General features: G+C 29.6%; 4 protein-coding genes across 4 annotated transcripts in view; 2 read left to right on the top strand and 2 right to left on the bottom strand.

Annotated features, from left to right (window-relative positions):
• The first annotated feature begins 6,883 nt into the window (after window positions 1–6,883).
• LOC107066990 (transmembrane protein 126) lies at window positions 6,884–8,115 on the top strand. The gene is made up of 4 exons (XM_015322095.2): window positions 6,884–7,144; window positions 7,328–7,499; window positions 7,592–7,720; window positions 7,811–8,115. The coding sequence occupies exons 1-4, from the start codon at window positions 7,029–7,031 to the stop codon at window positions 8,045–8,047; spliced, it is 654 nt and encodes a 217-aa protein (XP_015177581.1). The 5' UTR covers window positions 6,884–7,028; the 3' UTR covers window positions 8,048–8,115.
• A 120-nt stretch (window positions 8,116–8,235) lies between these two features.
• LOC107067035 (AMMECR1-like protein) lies at window positions 8,236–14,104 on the bottom strand. Its single transcript, XM_015322197.2, has 4 exons — window positions 13,732–14,104; window positions 12,760–12,870; window positions 12,476–12,681; window positions 8,236–11,993 (listed from the first exon to the last, which is right to left on the bottom strand). The coding sequence occupies exons 1-4, from the start codon at window positions 13,941–13,943 to the stop codon at window positions 11,827–11,829; spliced, it is 696 nt and encodes a 231-aa protein (XP_015177683.1). The 5' UTR covers window positions 13,944–14,104; the 3' UTR covers window positions 8,236–11,826.
• A 995-nt stretch (window positions 14,105–15,099) lies between these two features.
• The window catches only part of RhoGEF3 (Rho guanine nucleotide exchange factor 3), a 184,190-nt gene continuing 172,043 nt past the window's right edge, over window positions 15,100–27,246 (top strand). The window contains exon 1 of the mRNA XM_015322101.2: window positions 15,100–15,524. The gene's annotated coding sequence lies outside the window, so the exon portion shown is untranslated. The remainder of the gene's footprint in view (window positions 15,525–27,246) is intronic.
• On the bottom strand, window positions 19,280–26,691 carry LOC107066995 (venom acid phosphatase Acph-1). Its single transcript, XM_015322104.2, has 7 exons — window positions 26,350–26,691; window positions 25,918–26,025; window positions 25,247–25,515; window positions 24,281–24,437; window positions 24,039–24,162; window positions 23,204–23,418; window positions 19,280–21,791 (listed from the first exon to the last, which is right to left on the bottom strand). The coding sequence occupies exons 1-7, from the start codon at window positions 26,431–26,433 to the stop codon at window positions 21,546–21,548; spliced, it is 1,203 nt and encodes a 400-aa protein (XP_015177590.1). The 5' UTR covers window positions 26,434–26,691; the 3' UTR covers window positions 19,280–21,545.

Below are 27,246 nucleotides of genomic sequence, written 5' to 3'. Positions count from 1 at the left end.
GATTAGGAGGTGGGGATAGAGAATGATTAAAACTGTTTCGTATAATTTAAAAATAAAAATTAAAAAATTGCGTTAAATTGTTACCTACATTTATGATTTGTGTATGTAATTTAAAAAGAAAACAAAAAAAAAGAATTTTAACAATAATTTTGATGATGTTTACATATTCGATGTATCCGATTTTTATATGGGAAAAGAAAAAGTAAAAAAAAATATATATATATATTTAGAATAATTTTTCTCTCAATTTATACAATAACAATAATACAATATACCTATACACAATATCTTTCAATTTATACAAGTTATACAATTTATTCAATAAAATAGGACAAAAAATTCCCTAGTAGCACAAAATATTTTGTGCTACTAGGGTTGTTCATTCTGACTTATATTACACATATTGGTCATTATGCATGACTAAATAGAAAATAATTAATTAATTAGAAATCATTTTGTCCAAGTTTAAATATTTAATCATAGTTCTCGAAATATTTGAATATGTTCACATTAATAAGAATAAAATTATCTTGGTGTGTCGGAAGAACGAATGGATGTTCTCTCTTTACGGTTGAACGTTCGAGATTTGAGACTAGACGAGACGAGCAGCTTTAAATAGAGAATCGAGCAATCATCGACGATTACTCCTGCTTCTATATATCGGTAAAAATATCTGGGCCATTCTGGTACGACCAATCAAAAATTCAAAGCGTAAAGTCTCCAAAGAAAATTCCTAACTTTGAAATCCTCTGAAGGATATATCGGTGTTTTAAAATTTCACATAAATTCGAATACACATAAAGGAAACTCAAATAATTTATTGATCAAGTTTTAGACAAACAATATAAATTTTTATTTTAAGGTAATACTTCAGGGATTGGCTCATTAAATCTCATTTTTCTAATACTTATATCTTAAATATAATAATATTTTTATATTAAAAAGAAAATATTTAATATTTTCTATCTAAATAATAAACATTGTACGATATTATTTTATAGGATAATTTTTATCTACAAAAATAATACTAGAAAAAACATATTTTTCAATAATTTATATTAAAATAAACAATATTAATAGTTTTTATATCCATATTTATTGATCAATATAATATATGTATATGTCAAGTGATGATTAAAAAATGTATAAATTAATTTAAATATTAATGACTTTAATACTTAAAGTATTTTTAATATACTTTTTTTATTATATATAATATAATACTATTTAAAATTAATAATAATTTTTTTTATTTATATATTTTTATAATGAATAACTTAATTTAAAAATTATTAATACTTTTTAAACTAATTTTTCTTCTCCTAATATCAAACTTCAAGCTTCAAAACTTAAAGGAACACATCAAGAAAATTTTGAATCTACTCTAAATCTTTGTATACGTCTAACAAATTACCGAGAACAATGTTTATTGACTTTAAACTTATATACTTCGAGCATGTTATGTTTGTTAGACATAAAAAAAAAACATAAAGAAGAAGAAAAAGGAGAGGAAAAAAAGCAAAGAAATGTTCAGTTTATTTGTTAGTGTTGAAAACGTAGCGTGAAGGTCTTAAAACAAAGAAAATTAGAGGAACCCCTTGACCATGAGCAAGCTAATGCATAACTGTGGAAAAAGAGCCACGCCAGAGCCGAAATTATTGCGTTTTCTTGGCAATCATCCAAAAACACGAACGCGTACGTTCATTCCTCGATTATTGCAACACGCGTTATGCTTTGGCCTACATCGTCTAAGAAAATCGTGAAATAAGTACAAGCACGCTTCCATCTTTTACAACTTTCTATTTTTCTTCCATCATAATCATCATCGCTGTGTAATGTATTACACGATAAATATATTTCAGTATTTTTTTTTTTTAATTATACCAATTTTCTATTATCATAAGTTTAATTGAGTAAAAAAAATAAAAATTATATAAAAATAATTATAATTATTATTTACGAAAACTATCAATTTGGTGCAGTATTGATATTTTAATGACGATATTTATAAAAATCATAAATATATTATTTTATAATCATTTATTTTGACTTTAATGCGATTATATGAATCAATGTTATATCGAAGGAAACACATTTACTAAAGAATTGCAATTAAAATAGAAATATAATTAATATCCATAAATCTGATGTTTCAAGAGAAATAGAAAATATAATTTAATACTTTTACCAGGTACTTGAAAGAAAAATAATAATATATAACATAAATAAAATTATAATACGCTATAATAATTAATTAAATAAAAAAGTCATTAATTTTTTTTAAATTCATTCAATTACTTAATTTTCTTACAACTTTAATCTCAACCGAATTTTTTTAAAACAAATTAGCATTTTCGATTTTTCTTTTTTATTGAGAATAATCTTGAGATATTTTCGATCTTATTCCTCAACTCAATTAAGAATATAACTTCATTACATGTATGTTTTTTTTACATACATTCTTATCAATCGAGAAAAGCCAAAGAAACCGAAAAAAGACAAGGAACATAGACACGCAATGAAGACTTGAAAGGTCATCACTTTTTAATCCCTTTTCTCACCTCTTCACCCTAACCCTTATTATAATTTATCTACCACCCTTTTATTGAGAAGGTCGATCTAGCGTTTATTACATAACGAAATTAAACATTTCCCTTGTGCCAATGCTACTTTAAACTTGTATTTCAAAATATATATACTTATATGTATGTATTATACATATGAATGCTGTCACACATCCATTGAATTAAATGTTAGTCTGCCAAAATTATCGAACACACTACCTTGCATTTACAGCTTTACAACGACATATATTCAATTATCAAATACGAACAATTATTTGAAAAAAAAAGCATTAGAAACGAATAAAAAGTTGATCGTACAAAAAGTTTGACCTTTATTCAAACAAATAATGCAATACGATCGACAAACAATCGTAATAAAACGAAACACTCAATTATTTTTTCAATGAACCCAAATATGCTACCCCATTTAAGTTTAAAACTTATTCGAATCGAAACGATATTTTTCTGTAATTCATATTTGTTACAATTTCGTTACGATACATTTAATCTTGAGATCGAAAGAAAAAGAAAATCGTTTTACAATTTTTCAAAAAGTAACAATAAAATATATGTATAGTTACGACCTTTTAAGGTTTTTAAGGAAAGCATTTATTTATGATTTATTATATATAAAAATCTTCACACATTGAAGTCACTTTTGGCTATCACCCAATCAGGAAGCGAACGATGACATAAAATTATGCGGAAGAAATACGACGAGTCAATCGGAAGTATTGGTTTGTATTCCGGAAATATATATATATATAATAGAGATCTTTATCACGAGTGTATTTTAATATTTACTTATTTTATAACCAGTGTATTTTACTACCCATGTATTATACATATTTCGGTATCCATGTAATTCGTGTACCTGTGTATTGAAAATTAAACGAACTAAAATACGGATACCTACATTACATACACGTGTATTTTAATACACATACTATAAACCATAGTATACACAATAAACGTTATAATCTTTAACTATTTACAATAGAAACAATATATCTTTATACATTACTTAACGCAATAATTTTATTTCATTATATTTTATTAAATTTTTAATTATAATTCTCTTCCTATAATAAAAAAAAGAAAAACATAATCTTAAGAACATTTGTAAGAAACGATTCAATAATTTTTACGACCTTGTTAGATCGATGTAGATTAAATACCTGCAACCTTACCAGATAATCTAACTCGCTAACCTTTCTAACGTTTTATCGATTTGTACCTTGTTCGACCTATGCTTTCGTGTCACACATCGAAGGTTTCAAAAAAAAAAAGAAAGAAAAGAAAAAAACAAAAGATACTAACGTTTCTCAACATTTAAGCAGTGCTGTATAGAAATATGTTTGCTTAAAAACGTCCAATTGTTATTTATAATTTAAAATGTTAAAGTATCTGATAAATTGCAGGTATGCTAATAATGTGGTATTCTTGCGAATTCCCAAGAAGGCAAATTCTTAGAATTTTCTTGAAAATCTCTTTCAAATTCTTCACTTTGACGTAAGCTAAAAGCTCACGTCAAATGATCCATTTACGGTCTTGATCCATTAAAAATGATATTTAAAAATGATCTATAAAAAATATTGGACCACGGATCTATAGATCGAGGATATATCACATAAAAGCAAATCAAAGCGTCGAAAAAGATACAAAATTCATATATAGATATATATACATATATGTAAGTGTATACACACGTTGTTATGTTCTAGTAATCGAAATGGGCGCGGGAAATTCGAATTCGAATATGAAAGAGGGAGGCAATGCGAGGGATGAAATCTGCGGTCGATAGGAACATACGTAGTTTCGCGTGGTTGTGCGAACGACAACCGTGATGACAGCTGACCGAGTGACCCGGTGCCCCTTAACCGCCCTTATTACTACTACCAATATATAAATCTATGTGTATGTACATATATACACATATACACAAAAACGTATTTACATGTTTAATGAAAAAGATGACAGGAAGGTAAATGAGATTGTTGAGTTAGAAAAAATTACGCGTATTTTTTATATCGTGTGTACATACATATCAATATATATGTATATATGTGTTTGTAGGTGTGCGAGCGTGTATGTATGTTATATATACATACACGATCAGAAAGAAATCTTCGCTTGCTTGCGTCTACTCTAAAAAAAGCCTATAGAAGCTTACCACCTTGCTTACGGACAGGCATCCTTTATCCTCCGTCGAACCTCTCGTTCCCTCTCCTCTGGTCACACACTCACACCCTCTCTCTCCCTCTCTCTCTCTCTCTTTCTTCTTTCTCTGTCTCTTTCTCTCGTTTTCAGTGTTATGGATGTATATGTGTTCTCTTCAAAAAGCTTCCTCCTCTTCCTCTTCTTCTTCTTTTACCTGAGGTTAGATAGATACTCGGAGAGGATTGGACAACGCGTAGTACACTATTATGACTTATAATAGGATCTCACCACCTCACTACTACCTTTTTCACCACAAGCCAGCACCTCTCATCGAACAATCAAAGGTGGTGAAATGGTACACCACCACCAACGACCACCGTCACCGTCACCCTCACAGTCGTCACCACCACCACCACCACAACCAACAACAACAGCACCACCACTAACACTACTAACTAACACCACCAAACACACGAGCAGCAGCTGAAGTAACAGTAGTAGTAGTAGCAGCAGTAGCAGTAGCAGTAGTAGCAGCAGTAGCAGTAGCACCACCGGTAGCACACGCTTCTCTCACGTTGTTAAAAGTAAGCTTTGCGTTAACGTGCACAGAGAAGAGAGAGAGAGAGAAACGTAAACGCCGAAAAAAGAAAGTAAGACGATTAAAAAGGAAAGAAAGAAGGTAGCAGTGGTGCGTCGTACTCGCACGGCTTCCGCGCACGATAAGTCTGCCACTACTGTCATGCGTCAGCCAAGAAACAGTACCGACAACGACGACGACGACGACCACCACGACGACGACGACCACCACGACGTCGACGACGACGACGACGATGATGATGATGATGATGACGACGACGACGAGAAGGACGACGACAACGACTGCGACTAACGGCAGCAACGAGAACGACGACTGCTTCTACAATAACGCGTGTATCTCTTTCTGTCTCTCTTTCTCCCTTTCTTCTAAGCTCTTCTTCCGCCCTTTTTATAATACACAAGAAACACTCTCAAAGTAACATCCCTATGAAATGCACGAAATGAACACTACTAGATCTGTCACTTTATTTCTCTCTTTCTCTTTAAATCACCGGCTGGAGATAAATACGTTCCTCTCTCTCTCTCTTTCTTTTTCTCTTTCTTTCTTTCTCTTGATCTCTCGCGTGCGCTCTCTCTCTCTCTCTCTCTCTCTCTCTCTTTCTCTCTTTCTGTCCGTCTGTATGTCTATTCGTCTCACTTTATTCTCTCTCTCTCCCTCTCTCTCTTTCTCTCTCTCTCTCTCTCTCTGTTCCTCTCTCTCGCACTCGTCTCGCACAATATGGCGTCGCACTCTGGCCGTCGTAGCGGAATCGGAAAATCGTGCGGAATCCACTCACTACTGGCAACGCGAAGAAACACGAGCGCGCAACCCGCACCGCCGATTGGTCGATGCCAGCTTGCTTCATGACGTCACGCCAGCCCTCGTGACGCGCTACCCCGAAGGCCGAGATCAACCCCCTACAACCACCATACGACCTACTGTACCCCTTCTCTATCTCTCTTCCCCACCCTCTTTCTCTCTTTCTCTCTCTCTATATACATTTTTTCTTTCTTTCTTTCTTCAACTTGTTTTCTCTTCGGTAAACTCATTCTCCTTCTCTCTCAACGATGACTCGCTCGTTATCGATGACTACACCAGCAACCCTCTCTTCCTTATTCACCCCTCTCATTCTCTTTCTTTCTATTACATACTTCTCGTAAAACGGTTCTCTCGTTGTATTTGTTAAACACGAGACAGGAACTTAGTCGTCTCGTTCATAGACGTCAGCATCGATCAAACGATATTTTCGTCTGTCAGCGAGAAATTTAAATGCATCTAGGACGATCCATTGATTAGATAATATTTTGCAATTAAAATATTGATTTTTTTTGTTTCTTTTCTACGTTATCATGAGATTAGTTTAATGTTTTTATATGGATATTCGTAAATATGAAATGAAGTATTTATGAGAAGTAAACTATTTTGTAAAGGATCTTATCATACGAATTTATTGATTAAAGTTATTTACCCTAGCAATCGATGGTAAATGTTTCTCATCTTTCATTAATTTCTTTAATTCTTAATTTTGTATTAAAATTATAATAAATAATTTTCAAAATGATTACTCTTGTAATATCTTCTATCCTCATGATCATGCGCGATTAGATTTATTCTGATAATGTTGCATCAAGTTAAATGGACGAACTAAACGTGCGGCTCTACCGCCGAGAGATTCTTTCTTAACACATTTACTGTTTTAATATTAAATATATCAATTTAATTTAATAATGGCATTAAGTTCAACAAAAGGTGAAATACCAGAAAATGTTATTGTTTTAACCCAAAAAGAGGCTATTGCATATCGGTGGAAACAAATCTACAATTGGAAACCGCAAAAAGAAGTGTAACTAACCTCAAAAAATATTGTATATATTTTTTTTTCTACAAATAATGAAATAATAGTATATTGTTTTTTATTGACATTTGAACTCTATCAATCCTTTTAAATTCTAGTATTTATATTTTCATTATTCTTTCATCAATTTGTAACGTAAATAATAATATGAAATTTTGTTTAATCCTAAAGGTGGCCTTTATCATATGGGGCAGCACTTCTTGGAGGTGTCGCAGCATTATCAAGTTTTTATATTAATACTAGAATTAGGAAAATAATAAAATTACGTACCTTTGGTTCAATTGCTTCTGCTATTCCTATGACAGTATGTCCAGCACTGATTACCACTTTAGCTCAAATGGAGGTATAATATTATAAATCTTAGATATCCTTGTTTAGCCATTTACTATTTACAATTTGATTGTAAATATTTATGTTAATATAAAATCTACGTAGATGGTTTCAGAAAAAGTAGTTTTACCAATGCAAACTTGCCCTTTATGTCTCGAAATGAGATCGATACTTGTTCAGAATACTTGCGGCATACTATATCCTTTGGTCTTGTCACCGGTAGTAAACCTTTTGGTAAGTTTTAATTTCTATTCATTCTTAAAATTTCAAATAGATATAGAGATGATATATGTTAATTAATATTTGTATATAATTTTGTTATAGATTGCTAAACGCGTTGGAACATTTAGAATGCCATATTATACAAGCTGGAAAGAAGTAATATATTTTAGTGCGAACTTATTTAAAGTTACTTTTCCATCGTTAGCAATGTTAAGTGTTATCAATACTATAGCTGCAATTTTCCTTGTATATAAGCAATTTAATTGCATATCTTATATGGATCAAATATTAACTTTAGATACAGAAAGAGATGATGATGAGATGGATACAAAATTCTGAAAATCAATTATTTTTTGTTAGTTACATAAATTATTAAATAAAATGTTTTGGATTGTGAAATCTTCAAATCATGTTGCAGTTTTGTTGTTTGCTTATATTTATAGGTATGACTGTCAACACATGCATGTTTTATGGGATATATATGTGTATATATATATACATATATATACATTTGAAAGCAAACAAGATTTGTGACAATATAAAATGTATTTATTTCTTCATCCCCTTGCTTATATAAGTTGTTATTGATATATTTAATTATTTTTAGTTGTCTGCCAAAGTTGTTCGTTCTAATGGACTTACTGTGCTAGTGTGCACTATGCATTGCTGTTGTCTTTATTTTGTAGGCGGTATATAAACCAATTTTAACAACAGGCTTAGGCACAGTACATTTTGTAATATTATGTCTTTCAAATTATTAAGATTCGCTGTCTTGTACAGTAACTATGTCATTTTGACTTAAAAATTTTTTGAATGTAATTTTTAAAATCCTAAATCTTATTCATGCAACACGTAGGCTTATACAGAAAAATGTTGGTGTCTTAATGTGTATCATGTATGCATAACAAACAGTGCTGAACTGGATAGAAATACAACTTTTAATCATTTTTAGCAATTTAGTCAAAGCTAATGCAAGGTGCATAAGACATTCCTTCTTAAATGTAAACGAAGTATGTTAAAATAACTATTATCATAATAAGATTTAAAATATTTTTATGAAATAGAATAGGATGCATGAATTTTTCTGATTTTACAAGCAACATTACTTTGTTATGCATGTATAAATATCATTAATAAGGTGAGAAGCAACTACTAAAGAAAGTAGTTTGACCTGTACGATACATAAAATTCTCGTACAGTGGTATCAAGTAAATATTTTCATCTATTAAGACTTGGGACTTTAACATATTTAAATCGATTTAAAAAAACACACTATATAAAAGAAAAACGAGAAGAAAAAAAAGCAAAACAATAGTTACCATTGGAAATGCATCAGATATTTATCTTCTTTGCTATTCTCCATTGACATTTTGAACTAAGAAATACATCAATGATACGATATGTACACTGTACGTACAAGTAGCGTTACTATCATTGACGTAATTAGGATTCCACAGCCTAATTTAGTTCATGTATACGATAGTTTGATTTGCCGATAAATCTACAATTAAGTATGATACTGGCAGTTGGTTGAACATCATGCCGAGGCTTGAATAGTACGGAGATCTCAAAAACTAGCTAGCTACCTTGATAATAATAATGTAATGTAATAATGTAAGTAATAACATCAAATGTTAAGTTAAAACATTGATTAACAAAAGATTAACAACACGATTTCTTTAGTCTTAGCAAGCTTTGCTCATGTAAACGACACAACAATGAATAAATTGGCAGTGAATGGAACCAGTCACAAAGTAACTGGGGGATCTAAGTAAAGATAGGATATCAATATATGGAAGAATAGGACGCCAATTTCTTTCCAATTTCTGCCGGACGCTCTTTTATACGATAATAATCTAAAATGCATCACTAGTTAATCATAGTACATTAATAGCTGCATTTGGCATATCAGCCACCTAAATCATTATATATTTGAAACTTTTCTTTTAAAATAGGAATTAATATGTATATGCATTGAACTACTATTTGTTTTTCTTTTTTTGTATTGTAGGTAGCGATATAATGCAACTATAATGTACACAAGAATTCATGAGCTTACGATCACAAGTCGCAGAATAATCAAAATCACAATGAGATCGTCATTTTTTTTTGTTAGTACCTTAAATCTATTATTACAACTAAAAATTAACATTTTTTTTCTTTCTTTCTTTTTCTATAGTCATAGTGCGGTCCATTGCTTATTTACAGTAGAGGTCCCATTCTGCAAATACTTTCTACTACACACACTTGGAATACCTCAATGTTCTTTAGAGGTACCGTCTTAAAATTTATCTCTGTTAAGTTTTAAGCTGAACTTGTATAATAATGAGCAAGATAACAATAATTTTTGTAAAGTTATCTCTTTGAACCTCTTAAAGTGGTATTTTAAAGGGACTAATTAAGACGTATCTTATAAGTTTAAGCTGTACGTTAGAAAGTACAGTAACTATATATCCCTTTTTGTTTTTATTCGATATTTTTTTGTCATCAATCGCAAAATTTCTTTTCTGCAATAAAACGCTGAATTATATTACAACTATAATCATTAAAATAAACTTCGATGTAGCAATGGTATAAATTATGTTAGACGATTTATACATATTATATATTTACAATTAGCTAAATACATTTTGAGGGATTTTATTCAATCACCAACAAAATGAGACAATGTTAATGGAACGATCTAATACAATCTAATTAATTATAACAGATATATTTATTTATACCATTAGTACAAAGAAATTCAATTTAGCCATTTTAACATTGCCATACGTAACATCAAATTATGATTTAACTGTTCACACTTACAAACAAAATGAATATGAATACAAAGAAGCTGTTTATACTTATTCTTTTTTAAGAATTTTTAAAACACAAAAAAAAACATATAAAAAGAAAACAACATATCAGCAATTTATCCTAAAGAAAATAAATTAATTTTTTCCTTTTTTTTCTTCGTAACAGTTACAATTATTAATAAAAATATTTAACAGCATTGTGAAACAAACATATTGTAATCTAATTACATATTCCAATTAACAAAACATAAATTCAAAAAATACAAAAAGGATCTTTTTGCATATTCTTTTTATATGTATATGTACATATACATATATTTATATAATATGAATATTCTATATTTCTTGCAAATTATATGCAATAATCCAAAGATTTATACCTTTGATCGATTTGTACAGTTTTAAAGACTGTTTATCTTTACTGTGCTATATAATTACTTATATCATCCATACACTGCAGATAAAGATATCGATGTAGATCCGCTTAGTATGATGGCAGGAGCTAACCACGTGCAAAAACGCATGTTTAAGTGCTAAGATTTGTTTAATAATTAAGTTCTATTTCATTAGCGCTAGCATACCTCGTTTAATATATTACTTGAGAGAAAGAGAGAGAGAAAAACATGAGACAGAGTTAAAACGCTCTAAATTCTTCCATATTTGCTAAATGGATTTTGACAAGATATTCTCTTCTTTTTTTTCTCTTTAATTAAATAATGAATTTCATTATCCGATTAGTATAATGATATTTTTAAGATCAATATTTAAATAAGCAATGTGAATTTATTAATAGTTTCATATAGGAATAATATTTTAAGTAATAATATTGCCATCATACTTGTAGTTCTATTATCCTCAAGGAGGACTGTATGGTATCATAAAAGGGAGACTGTGTATGCTAAAACATACAAAATACAATAGGCACCACTTCAAACAGTGAAAGATTGCAAGTAACAGCCGCCTCCAATGTCATTTTCGCTTGCGCACCCCACGATCCATATTTTCTTGTGTTGTAAATCGGTGGGTACGAGAATGTGTATGTGGAGGAGGAAAGGAAGGTCCTGCACGATCCCACCAAAAAGATGGATAATCTTGTACAGGTACCACAACTGGAGATACAGGAGGCATGGGTAGTGGATGTATGAACGATGGATGATTAGGTTGTACCATCACTAATGTATGTTGCTGACTGGCCACAAACGAGTTGTATTGAGTGCTATTATTGTATTGAAAATTGGATGTTGCTTCGGTATTGTTATAACGAACTGCAACAGAAGTTTGAGAAGGTTGGGGCCCTTGTGGAGGACCCCAGGCCAGCTGCTAGCATCTTCGGCAGTGCCAGTGTGTCATATAATCTTGATAGCTCACGGTGACCTTCTCACTCTGGTAACGAGTTAACTTCACACTACGTCTAATGTCTGGAGTTACCAATCCTTTATAACCACCTTTATGCAGCAAGGAATCTATTGTCTGTATCTGGTCCCATCCTAAACATGTTAAGTTCTAACTTTGCAGAATACTCGCGAATTTTCAAATTGCTGTAAATATCAGCGTAAAAATTAATCAAATTTTGTTCTTAATTAAATTCTTTTTTTCTCGTTCTTAATAGATAATTTTCTATTTCCTGGAAGTAGGAGTTATATACTAATTACAATATTGCTTTAATGCGAAGAAAAAATAAATGGATATGTATACATGAAGCAAATAATTTCAAAATTCTATTTTGTAATTTATCAGCCACTTTAGATAAGACCAGCCCTTTGATTGTTTATGTACCCTTCTGTAACTTCTCTTTGCCATTTTCTTTCATTTTTAAAACTATATACTGACTATGAAAAATATTTGTATTGTTTATTTTGGAATTACCAGAAAAATTAGAATAAAAACCTTAATGAGTATAGGTTACCAACAATAATATATCAATTTCTGGCTATAACCTAATCTATTGTAAAAAAACATATATACTGACCTTGTTCCGGTGCTACATCAGGCAAATAAGTAGCGGTCCGCTTATTACCCTTTTCGTTATGGAATTCTATACGTATACCATGAACTCCAACTTCCCAATCTAAATAGTCAACTCCATCTTCAAAATTTCTAAGGATAGATACGCTAACATGTAAGCGTGGCAACTCTTCTCTTGTTATCGGATTGAAACGAGAATCCTTAAATGCGCTTTTAGAAAGAAAAACAAAAATATATTCTGACTTTAAAGATGATAATAGTTTCATTCTCGTCAATATTCTATCATACCTAGTAGTAGCGTATTCTCTTAATCCGGCATGTAAATGCATAGCATTAAATGTACCGATGCAGCCTCTTAATCTCATGTCTTTTCCAATAGACCACGTAACGAATAAAGGGCTGAAAATAATATTTCATTCATTTAGTACAATTTTTTGTTGTCATATAAATAAATCCAACTTAAAAATACAAGAAATAATAATAAATAAAAAAGAGAAATTTTTAAATGATAATTTAGTCAAAATCACTGTCGAAACAAATCTGTTTCATCTAAGATTTTTTTTACAATATTCAAATATAAAAATAGAACGAGAAAAATAATTAAAGACGTAATCAAAGAAACAATAGAAACGCCTCTGCAACGATGACAATGCAAAGAAGCTACGATGACCAAGGAGTCGAAAAAAGAAAGTATCATTTGTATATATAACCTCGTATAGACGATCAAAACACAAATTTTAAAGATATCGAATTACAACAAAAAATAAACGATAATACTTCTAAAAGAGGTTATTTTAAAAGGAAAGACATAAATCTAATGGAGGTTAGTTTAATCGAAGGACTTTTTCTCAAGGACTTTTATCTTTTCAAGGACTCTGTAGCAAAGTGTACTGTCAATAATTTACAAAATATAAATCTAGCATTAACGAGAGATGGAAATAAGATAGGAGGTAAAGAGAAATTATGAAAGGAGAAAAATGGAAAAAGAAATAAAAGTTATAATGCGAACGTTCAAAGAAAGAAAGAAAAGAAAAGAAGAAAGAGAAAAATGATGAGAGAATAAGAGTGAGAATGAGAGAAAAGACAGAAAGAGAAAGAAAGAAAGAAGAAACGAAAGAGAAAAAGAGAAAGAGAGAAAAAGAAAGAAGATAAGGAAACAGAATTGAGAAAGGCGCGCGGAGATGATAACGGTGAGAGGAGGTGAGGAATAAGAGGGGGGGAAAGAGAAGGGGGGAACAAAGAGGGCCAAGGTATACTCACAATGCATCGTTGCTGAAGTTGGGCGTTTTTGGAGGGTCAAGTTGATGTAGTTGGCAGTAAAGTACGTCGAAGCAAAAGAAACCCATCTCCGGTTGTACTATCGTGGAATAGCGAATTTGGGTGCCATTTTGCAATACGGTCGAGCCATTGCACGGAATGCTGCTTGAATTATTGAGCTTTTGCTTCTTCGTTCCACAACAGCCAGCAGCCATCTTTCCTGGCTCGACTCTCGCGACTGCTCGCTGGACTCTAGTGTTAGTAAGAAGAGAGACACGACACGTTCGGTCTCCGACCCGTACTATACACACACTTTACTTACACATACACTTATACATATATGAACGTATACGTATCACCAGTCTACCCCCCACTACACGTCTCATCGTTTAGCTCTCGTCGTCGCGTGCGAAATTACGCCCGCGCTCCGCTAGATGTCTCACCACTCCACTAAACAGCTGTTCGCTGCACTCCCGCCATTCGTCGAATGAACGTCGTCTGCAAAGGTACTATATACGTAAATAGTGAAAGAATAACTCTGGTAATACGAGACTATGATTGGTTGGCACTCATCAGTGTGATCAATTTTAAACTGAGGCGGGATCCTTCTATCAGAGGTATCTCTTCAATTATTTTATATGTTAATGCAATTATTTATTATTGTATCTTTTTATTTATTCTATCCTATGTAAAATAATAATGAACAGAAAGTATCACATTTTTAGTATCGTATTTTTTAATTAAAATAAAAACTTAAGTCAAATTTTTATAGCTGAAACACCAATGACAGATTTTTATACCTACGATTTTATATATACAAACGAATTTTAATAACCAATCTGTTTAATTTGTATAATTTATTGTATATGCTCTTCGTAATTCGTTGTATGTAATGTAAGAATGTTTAGAATATTAAACGTCATCTGAGTCATATGTTCTTTACAAAGAGAAACATACGAATGCTGTATTTATATTACATATGAAAGTCATACGTTAAAATTATTTTAGGTCACCCTAATAAACATTAGATTATACTTCGACAATAATAACAATGATATTTAGATATGAGACTTATTTCCGTCGAGATCGTTAGATAAATAGAATGAACGATAGATGGAATAAAATAAATTTTTCGAAAAAAGAGAGAAGAACAGGGTCCATAAGATCGAGTGGTCGGTTCTGCGTACCTGCCTACGAAGTTACCGGAGATAGCCGAACCGTGACGAAGGATTCAATTCAGCAACGTGCACCGCTCTAGCATCGTGCTCGCACCCATCTCTGATACATAGTTCTATGTATGTATATAAATATACATATATATAGATACATACGTACTACATACGTCTTACCTGTCAGCGCATATTTTAACGATTTCGCGATCGTGACACAGAAGATCATTTGATCTCGATCATAGAGAAGATCGTGCCTTTCAAAGATAAGTTTTTTTTTTTTATAGTGTATATCTACGAAATAAATATTTTCGAGTTCACGTTAGAAAGTGAAATCGTTAGCGCGTTCTCGTCTATTTTTCCGTATTCAGTAATACGAGTGTACAAGTAATACGTCGCGACTTGAAACTTCCTAACTCTCGACGTAGATGGAAAATAAAATTTTCTTTTTTTTTTTCTTTTCTTTTTGATAATCGAAACGCGTGTGTGTTACTTTCGACTTTGTGCGTGCGTTGAATATTTACGATAAGATCTAATATAAGGAAAAAACAGTGATGTAGAAGAGAAAGGTGAAAGGATCTTTTTTGGAAATAGTATCTTCTTTCCTCGTCTAATATACTTGTCAAAGTAAGTTAATGTTGATTTTTCTTTTTAATCGATCGATACGAATTCGATGTTTCTTTTTATTTCTTTCTTTATTTTTATATTTTTTTTTAAATTTCTTTTTTTAAATTAAGTTAACCTAGTTAATCGTTAATTAATCATTAACATGTATATAAATTGATCACAGTCAATGTCGAATTTGCTGTCAGAAGAATCCATTTTGGAATCCATTTTGAATCTATTGCCAATTGCCCGACCAATCAAATTCGTCCAAAGAAAACATTACTTTTTCTGTTCGTCACCCCACACATGCGGAAATTTGCATTTATACAAGCATTTATACGAACATTTAAGTTAAAATAATTAAATATTTCATCTATATACTCTTTTTCCAACATTATTTTTTTCTTCAAACAAGACAAATATTATTTCTTTTACATGAAATTATATTAAAGTTATTAACTTAGGTGTTATTTTAATTAAAATTTTATTACAGAAATTTTTGTACTACTACTAATTACTTATTAATAATCATACAATATTTTAGTGAATTCGTAGTCAAGTGGTTTCTCGTGTATGGTAACAAATATAGGATTCTATTTAAAAAATTACTAATTACCAATGAACACCATTAAAGTTTCATTCAAATAAAATAATTACTTCCTTACTTTTTCTTTTTCTACGAAATTATAAATTAGAGATATTTAACCACACACACCCACAGTGCCAATTAAAATTTTATTTAAGTAAATTAAAAAACAAAATATCTTAGCTTATATATAAATGTTATACGGCACAGTTGGAATTGAAAAAGAAGGATTGTTAGAAAAAGAAGAGATAAATAATTCGAATCAGTTTGTAGTAGTAAAAAGAAAGTCTTTCGTAGATATAAGAAAAAACATTATAGTTGCATTGTTATTACTTGTTTCTTCTTCTATGAGAATATATTATAATGGTTCTTCGCATGTGGGATTTATTGTGACGAACAGAGCGTAGAATCAGCGCGGTTACCTCGCACGTTCCAATTTATCTTGAGGTTTTATCGTTACGTTTGTAATTTCATAGCTCTTGGTAAACCCGTGAAACACCATATACATTATACATAAATACATATACTATGATAGGATTATTCCAAGCACCATTTTGGCTTGGATAGTAAGCGATATTTTTGAATATATGTATTTGAAATATCTATCACATATTCTTCTACCAACTAAAATATGATCTTTGATATTTCAAGAATCTTATGATTGTTCGTAACGGCATAATACTTAAAATACACCGAAGTATACGCAAAATCGAAACGTTCTAGAGGTAATGGTACTTGGTAGCAAAATACGACACGTATCGGTACGATACAATACGATACGATACGATACGATACGATACGATACGATACGATGCGATAGACATACGAATTCCATTTACTGCTTGAATTGCGGTCACGTGTTGTTTATAATGCACTTTCCTACCCTTTATGGAATTAGAATTTGCCATTAAGATCGACAAACAAAAATTTGGATCATTTAACTATCCTTCAAATTGTTTTTTTTTTTATTTTCTTTGTAAAATTTTTTTACTATTTTTTTTTTTAATTTCTTTTTTCCCATACCTGCAATCATGTGCAACAAGCGATCAAAACGAGTGGAATAAATGTATAACCATGATAGCTGTATCCGTTCGTCTAAATGTATCCTATGTATATATGTATATATGTATGTATAGATGGATGAATGTACGCATTCGAATGATTTTGTTGTAAAATATTCGGCGAATCTTTCAATTTTACAGATATGTAAACGGATATGTAACGGATCGTTTATATTTATTTCCTCGATCGTTCGTGAAAATTTCCGAGAAATGTGAACGACGACAACGATGATCGATCTATCGTTTTCTCGAAGAAGGAAAAAAAATTGTGAGAGGATTTGTATCACGTCAAGGTTACGTGCGTGACGTAATCCGAAATAGGTAATCGTGAAAGTATGTACATATTTCTCTTTAAGCTATTTATTGGGTCAATATCTTTCAACATTTTTTGTCCAGTATTTAAAATAAATGATCAGTATTTACGATCAAATATAATAATATCCATTTTTGTAATATTATTAATAGTTACATTATTACATTGATTAATAAAAAAATCTGTCAGAGTATTTATAGTCAAATTAATATTATAGTAGATTGATATTTATAGTCAAACATGTAATACATATCTTGTATCAACATGTAATCTTGACTAATATAAATACTCACGGCCATTTATTTTAAATATTGACAAATTAATATTTATATCCTACAAAATATTCCCATATACCGGTTGTTTATTTTAAAAAATATTGACCATTTGTTTTATATATCGGAAAGGATTGAAAAGTTTTGAGACTCAACTAAAAAAAGAAGTTTTTTAAAGATAAAAGTGAATTAGATTGAAAAAAAATTGTTTCCATATTACCCTCGCATATTTGGGATGATATATGAGTTGGGTAGTAGGGGGATTGAAAAAAAGGGTTTCGATCGTTTTCGTAACTCGGAAAAGTGGAAATCTGGGAGATACTTTCACTCTCTTATTTAGTACTAACTGAAGTTTTGTTAATTAACAGTTGTTTTAAGTATGAGGCTCTCATGTGGGAATCAATGGAAATTATAAAAAAAAAGATGTTTCCCGTTTACGTAACTTACGGACATTATGAGAGAACTATCAAAGTTTCACGCATTATGTTTCATATGTGTTAATGAAAAAAAAAAAGAAAAAAGGGAAAAAATATATTTAATATAAAAAAAAAAATATGCGTGCGTGTATCATAGATTGTGAGTAAATATAGAAAATGTTTTTCTCACAAACACTTCGATAGATCATCAAACTTGTATATGTAGTACTTGTATGATACTTGAATGAATAAAAGTAGATTGAAAGAATGAAAGAGAGAGAGAGAGAGAGAGAGAGAGAGAGAGAGAGAGAGAGAGAGAGAGAGAGAGAAAGAAAGAGAGTGTGTGTGTATTAGTTGGTATTTAATTTCAATAAAAAGAAACTTACAGGTGAATTGATTGCGAAAAACTACAGGAGGAAATTTCTATTCGATATTACATAACATAACACACACATACACATAAATATATACGTAGTGTGTTTCTTTTCTTATTCATCATCGTGAAGACATCATAAAATTGTAACGTTTATCATTTTTATTTATATAATGCACTAGAGTATAGAATAGAATTTACATGTATATACCTATATGTACGTATGTGAGTAAAGTTGCATAATTTTTCTTGTATAATCAAAGGCAATATTCGTCAATATATTAAAATGAATATAAATTGTTAAGGTACTGATAAATTTTGTTTTTTAACAATGAATCAGTGACAGCTCGAGTTCGATAAAATTGCGCGATCGATTTATAATTACAGTTTTGTTTAATTTTCAGTCTTATTATCGTATCGGAAATTTCCGTCTATGTTCTATTTTTAATTTATCGTAACTCGATTTTCATTGAAAGAGACAAAAGATTCTTCAAACAATTCTCGATTGGTGTACGTCATAGTTTTTGACTCAAAGACGTATATGAGAATGAAGTTTGATGAAAATAATGGTATTTAGGAAAGATAAGTCATTATTTTTTATTACCTCATTATTTTACTGTGTATTTATATACTTATATAGACACACATTCACGTGTGTATGTGTGTAATAGTATATATAGTATATATCAGGGTTTCTCAAACTATTCCATTTAGCCGACCCTCTTTTCTCGAACAAATATTTTCACGATCCTGGATTTAGATTTTATATTATATTTTATTTTATTATCATAAATTCACAGACATACTATACGTAAAAGAAACTTTGTTGCTAAATTGATTTTCAATTAATATATGTTACGTGTCCAGAAATTTCATAGTTTTGCTGAAATTTCTGCGATCCCTTATACAGGTTTGCTAGTTACACTTTGAAACACATTGGTATTATTTATCATATTATATATATGTAGTATATAGTAACATAATTAATATATTTGTAATATATATAGTACATAATAATTCTTATGTTATATACACACATGCATTTATATATTTATATCTATAGTAAATATTTTTATAATTATAATATTAAAGTATGTATATGTATAATAAGAATAAATTTTAATACTATAAAAAATCTACTATTTAAGGTTATCACTTATGGTGTTTACTTCAAGCAAATGGTTAAAAGTGAAATAAAAAGATAAAGAAACAAGATTTTGTACGTTCACGTGTCCAGAGATATTACAAATAATATTGGAATGTATTAGAATGATCGTAATAATGTAAATACATAAATTACTTATATGCGTCAAGGAAATATTTTGATAAAACGTAAATGCACCTGTCGCATTGTCGCTTCGTTTAAATTCTTTTTTAATATAAAACGATCGCATATTCGACAAATTTTTCCATTTTTGTTTTGTTTCCACCAGATATCGTCATATCCTATTCATTGTATTCTTTTTATATTTTAATCCTCTTTCGTTGTTATTTTTATATACGTTATCACGCGAGAGTTTCAATTACTTGAATTTGTACGATACAGGACTATTTTTATTTACCATATAAAATATTATATTTTCATGTTGCCTCGTTTTAAAGTATAATTCTCTAGAATTTTTGAACAAAAAAAAATAAAAACATGGACAAATAATGATAGTTGATAGGTAAGTTCGTTTATATAATACATATGTACATATATATATATATATATAATTTGTTGAAAAGCTTACAATAAAGAGCTCGTTGTGTTTTCTTTAAAAATGAACTTTCTGACTGGTAAACTTATATGTGCATGCATGTATGTTTACACATATAGTATATGTAAATATTTTATTTATATGAGTCTTTGAAATAACGCAATTTCATTTTAATCTATATATGCAGTAACTATATGAATAATATGTATGTATGTATATGTATGGATGTATGTGCTTATGTAGGTATCAAAACTATGCTTTCTATGTAACCTCACGCGTATAATTTCATAGAAGTGAGCAATGTTCGGTATCGATTACGAAAAGGTATTTGAACTCTCTTCACCCAGGAACGAACGAACGAACGAACGAAAATGGAGGAGAGATATTCCTCTGGTTCACTTGGAAATCGAATCTATTCTCGTTTCATGTCTATCGAGTGTCACACTCTACTTTATCTTCTCTCGGTGCATTTAGTCCGGGTGTCGGGCTGTTACTCGTTAAATTGACATTTTCATTTACGTGGCAGGATCGTATGGAAAAGTCGTAAAAATCCTCTTGAAACACTACTATTACGCTATCGTTTTCCTACGAGATCAGAACTTTAACGTTATACCACGATTCTTTTTTTTATTTTTATTTTCTTTTTTTTTCATTTAAATCTCGCGTTAAATATTAATACTTTTTTTTCTTATTCTTCTTCTCATTTTGACTTGTGCAATTTGTTTTGAAAATAACAACAAAAATGTTCTTTTATTTTTTATCGAAGCAAACAAGTACCACATTGACCATCATTTGCATTAGGTTGCAAAAAATTAATGTATGATTTTTAATGTAAGACCGATCATCCGACCGGTTGCATAAATAAATTTTTTTTTTTTATTATTCGAAGATAGTATTGAAATAAATGTTAAAAGTTGACAATCTTATTTAAAAAAAATTACTTGATTAGATTTATTTTCTATACTAATAAATTATTCTATATACACAGGTAAAGAGCGAGAGAGAGAGAGAGAGAGAGAGAGAGAGAGAGAGAGAGAGAGAGAGAGAGAGAGGTTTCTATAATTTTTTGTTTTTTAAAACTTTGCTTATGAAATAAAACGAGAGAAAGAAATAAACTTCGATCGTCAAATAAATAAATAGTAACAGATTGAGAATGAGGAGATTGAAAGAGAGAGAGGAACGTTATTTGCATAATTTTCTATCGCAATGTTTGTGACGATAGTTTAATTAATTTATGTAGGTGTAGGTGTAGTAATAGTAGTAGTAGTAGTGAATATGATTTTCATCTCGTCAAGGGGATCTTCTTTTTTTTCTCTCTCGTTTACGTTAAAGATTCCAAAATTACATACGAAATCGTTAATAAACAAAACACAAATTTATCCACAGTGTTCTTCGTCGAAGATGAGATATGATAATGATGATGGTCTTTTCGTCGACAGGAACTTTCCTCTTCTGTTGGTATGACGTCATTCATAAGTTTACGAAATTCGTTGTAAGGACAGAGCTCATTACACCCAGGTATCGTTTGTATAATTAATTTTTCGGAAACTCCTGTCCATAAGAGTACCTGTAAATTAACAAACAAACAAAATAAATAAATATATTTCTTTTCATTCATAAAATCACGATATTTTCTTTACTTTTTAATGATTATACTTTGTTTTTGTTTCTCATACGTAATTATTATAATATAATATATTGTGTTATATTATATCACATGTAGAGGTTGACTCAGTAGGTAATTTTGAAATTTTTATAAAATACTGTTATTTGTTTTTCCTTTTTATTATTTTTATATAAAATTTGAAAAATTTGTAATATGAAAAATACTATATGCCAAATGATGTAATAAATATTACGACCTAAAATATCTTTTTTATGTTTGGTTTTATGAAAAAATCCTGAGAAAGAAGTTACATTATTTTAAGAGACACATTTTGATAGTAATAAGAATTTTTCTTCAAGCATATTATTTTTATGAGATTACGAATTTAACGATATTTTTCCAATAGATTTTTTTGTTTGTTTAATATTACGAGATAAGAATAAATGTGATTTGTATGATAAATTTTTGAAAAATAAATTTTCATTTTTTTATGATTATTTTAAACAATTTCTAATGTCTTTTTCTTTTTGATATTACTTGAAAAACTAAAGAATATTCGTTGTGGTATTATTTCATTATTTCACGTGCAAAGAGTACTAAAGCAAAAGCGACATGTCGGAATAAAATAGAGTTCACGACAGACGACGTAAACAGAAATTATTCAGAAGGAAAATTATAGAATAGGAAAACCGAGAAACTTTATTTAGCGAAATGGCTTTTCACGAGATTAGATTAACTATTTGAGTGTCATGGTACTCTTTTATAATTAAACACAATTTTTCCTTATTTTTCTTTTCCTCTTTTATTTTCTTAAAAAGACTAAAATAGATGATAAAATCCATATCGCGAGAAAATGTAATAATACACAGTCTAATAAAAGAAATATAAGGGTTAAACGTAAATTCTTTCAACTTAACGATTTTTTAATGAACATTATGATTGTTATCGATAGAATTTTATAAAATAATTTTATTTTACATCTCAATAATTCTATTTACAGTTAATGTTAACAATCTTGAAATACGTGAAAGTACATTTCGAGAATGCATCCATATCCTTGTTAACGTTCTCTCAGGCTTTATTTTCATATAAATCAAGTAATCGTTGTTTTGGAAAACGTACGATATTCGATTTACTTGTTTGTAACTTTGTAATATATAATAATATTACACAGTAATTGGAAAACTTCGTGATATTATTGTATATGTATAATATGTATGTGTTTCGTATCAAATATATTTAATATCAATCAAAACAAAAAAAGAAAAACGAAATGAAAAATGAATATAAAGTATTAAAATGATAATGAAAATTTGGTCGCGATTTCTAACACGTAATCATCTAATGAGAAAATAAATAGTGAAAGCACTTACGCGAATATAGTAAGTTCCTTTTTTGTCACGTAGAGTTTCCAGTATTATTGTAGAACCATAAGCGGGAAGTAAAGGTTCATTGGTACCAAGAGCTCTTGCCAATGCAGCTACGTTTACTTCGTGTGCAGAAAATAAAAATGCTTTTCTATCGGCAGGTGTTAATTTTCCTTTTTGATACAATTCGATATCTTCTATTATTTTTTTTAATAGCATACCTGAAAATCGTTTTATTATCGCGTTATTATTATTATTATTATTATTATTATTATTATTATTATTATCATTATATTTATTATTAAATTAAAAACATATATTTTAAACGAAGTATTATTTGCTTAAGTATTATTGACATTTATCGATTTATCGTATGTGTGTGGTGTGTGTTTTTTTTATACATTTTTTTTCTTCTTCTCTTTCTCTTTAAATTTTCTTCCTCAATTTCGAAAGGAAACGACGAAGAGCGAGATCGTTAAATGACAACGATAAATCTTTCAAGTTTAGTCGTTAAGTGCGTTTCTTTATCCTTCACGAAAAAGAATTTTTATTCGTTCTTATTCAGCATTTTAAACGTTGAGTAAGTAAATGTATTAAAATATCGATGACTCATGCATAAGTTACATATGTGTCGGTGATTATTGTGATACCTGATGTTAGTCGAAATATTGACAAAATTCATTTTATGATTAATTTTTGTAATAGAAAATAAATCATAGTTAGAGATCAGTTTAGTCATTTTTATACAAATTCTCGTAATTTTACTCAAAAATGAATTTTGTGATTAATTTTTTCTTAATTTCAAAAGATTAATTTATTAATAAACTGAGATGATACGAACCTCCGTTGAGACGTTTCAAGGTTCTCGTGTAAGAATGTAAATTAAAATCAAGAACAGTGATTTCTTTCATGGGACTAGGAAATACATTCTCCGTCCATTTTGGTAGTGTTAAATTTTGCGCTGCCTGAAAAAGAACAATAGCAAAAAAAAAAGGAAAGAATTTAAATATCTTTCTGATTTAATAAAAAAATGAAATCAATAACATCATTTTTAGCAGACGAAAAGTAAGAATATACATTTACCTCTTCTTTCAATAAATTATACATGAATTGTACTCCCGTGGTTGTGTTGATAACTTTTCCGGAATGATCGGTTAAATAAGAGAAAACATTTTTGTATTTTTTGATCATATCTTGTATTTCATCTTGAGCGATAAATCGTGCGTATTCTTCTTTGTATCTATAGATACAAAAGAGAGATGAAATATTGATAAAAAAAATTTATTCAACTAGTTAATATAATTCATATATTTTAATATTCATAAAGATCGAAATAGAGGATGATCGATTATATTATTATAAATCGGTTATGTCAAACTTGTACGCTAACGAAACCACCTGGTAAATAATTTAAGTTTTAATTTGAAAGATTCGAGAATTATAAGAAGAAAATGTTCACTTATTATTGTAATTTTATTCACGCGATAAATAAAATAAAACCTTAAGATAATATTAATTGCATAAAAACTCGGAATTTATTTTTTTCGGTGTAAAACGTTTACCAAGTCAAAATTCTATCTATTTATCCTTGTAATTATAGTTTAAATAACCTTCGTTTGTTTTTTTTTTTATTTGTTTGTTTTTTTCTTATATACGGCAAAGACGTTGAATAAATTAAGAGAATCTTGTAGAGTCATAAGATAAAAGTGAAAGTTTATCGAAGAGATCACAAAAAAAGGTCTTCAAATTTTGTGTTTTGTGTGTTGCATATGAAGAACTGGCGTGACGCGTGTTACGTTTGATATTTAAGTAAAACATAATATTATTTTAAACAGAAAAATAAACAAGAGAAAAAAAAATATAAAATTTTTATATATTATATATAATTATATATATTTTATTTTATTTATTATTATTATTTTATTTATTAATATTATTGTTTTATTATCTTTTTATAATATTTATTTTATTTAATATTTATTATTTATATTTTTTATTATTATATTATATATATATAATATATAAATATAAATATAGAAATGAACTGACCGTGGACAATAGTGTGGATACAGTAGGTTTTGCATATCAGATGGTATAGATAAGGGCGTCCACGTGGGAATCCAGGGCAAATGTGGATTCCAGGTCTGTTTCTCCGAGGGTGGGAATAATCCGGCTAGGACAAGCTGGATAGATAACTGTGTCCTTGGCACATCCGTCGCAAGACCGTAGATCTTGTCAGGCCAATAATCCGCACCGAAATATCCATCGTAACGTTCACGTAACATCCTTCCGATTTTGTATTCTCGCATTTTTCCTTCCTGGAAAACATCAACAGGTTCTAGCATCGATTACTATAAAGCTTTACTTATACCTTTTATTTTATTCTTACTCTTTTTTTCTCTTTCTTTTATTTCTCCTTTTCTCTTTCTTTCTTTCTTTCTTTCTTTCTTTACTTTTTGTATTTTCTTGTAACCTTTTAAAATGTCATTAAGCTTTCTCTCTCTCTCTCTCTTTCTTTCTTTTTGCGAGGAGTGTGCCAGAGAAAGTGGAGACTTTCGAAAAATTAACTAATCGATTTATCTGACGTCACTATTTGACTATATATATGTATATATTTGTTTTGTTGTTTTAATTTGTAATTTTACATTCGAAATAAGCAGACATTTTTTTTTTTGTTTAGAGAGAAAGAGAAAGAGAAATTTATAATAAAATGTACTCACGTTTGTTAAATCACCATCTCCCATTGGATAATAGGAATAATCTCGGTACGGATCGTTGGGATAATTTTGATAAAATCGATGAGGAACCTTGTCACCGTGTCGAAATAGCTTAAAAAAACAATAGAAAAATACACATATACACAAACACAAAACTATTAAACGTATTTGAAACTCTTACTAATGTGATTATTTATTTTTACAAAATATAAGATTTTTCCAAAAAAGTAAAACAAAGAATAATAAAATCTTGGAACCCTTTAGAAATAAGATTCCTTTATAAGGGAAAAGAAAAAACAAAAAGAAAAAAAAGGAAAAAGAATTCAGTATAGGAAAAAGTTAAGAAAACAAGATCATCGAGTTTTGAAAAAGATACTTCGAAGATAAAGAAAATGGTTAGAGAGTGTTCCTTCAATGGAGAAAACTTTTATTTACCACGTGTAAAAGCCGCACTTCTAAATTGCAGTTCACCGAAGTAACGAAATAAAATAATACTATGAGAAACGCGTTTAAATGCATTGTATACAGAAAAAAGAAATAAGAATAAAAGAATCAAAAAATATGTTAAATATTAGAAAATTTGCTAACGAAACAAAAGTTAACGTAAAATTGTTAATAATGAAAAAAAATCAAATAAAATAAAATGAAATAAAAAGAAAGAGTAATGTAATTTTAAGTATGAGGAAAAATAAAAAGGGATCCTCGCGAATACGCGTCCGATTCAGTCGATTTCACGTAACGATCTACTCGCGAATGGTTTTCATATCTAATTGTAAGCGCGAGTCTCGTTCCCTTTCTTGTCACACACTAAAACACATCATACATCCACGATATGTGGTAGCGAGTGGGGGTGGATAAGGAGCTACCTAACAGGTTTTTATATGTATACTATAGTACTCTTAAACAATTTTTTATTTTCAATTCCCCGCATTTCCCATGTTCATTTCTCATATTCTTCCTATTGTCGACGTCACTGTATGTGATATTTTTCTTTTTCTCTTTTGAACATGGTTGAAGGTCGAGAAGGAGGGAGAGAGAGAGAGAGAGAGAGAGAGAGAGAGAGAGAGAGAGAGAGAAAATTAATATTTTTTTATGAATCCTTGCATTAATTTTATCCCCATTCTAAAAACAAATAATTAGGCGACGAATGTGATCTTGCGATTTTATTTTATTATTATTATTGTTATTTTATTTCCTTCTTCTTTTATATTCATTCTTCAGATTTAGTTTTTGTTTAATAATATATATATTTTTGTATATTTATTTTTTTTTTAGAAGAGAATATATTTTGTTATTTAATATTATACAAATTATTAGATTTCTTTTTTATAT

Source organism: Polistes dominula, unplaced genomic scaffold, assembly GCF_049000335.1.
Source record: "Polistes dominula isolate Pdom_NZ unplaced genomic scaffold, Pdom_raw_medaka contig_37, whole genome shotgun sequence".
NCBI classification, from domain to species: domain Eukaryota; kingdom Metazoa; phylum Arthropoda; class Insecta; order Hymenoptera; family Vespidae; genus Polistes; species Polistes dominula.
This window is presented reverse-complemented; position numbering and strand designations above follow the sequence as displayed.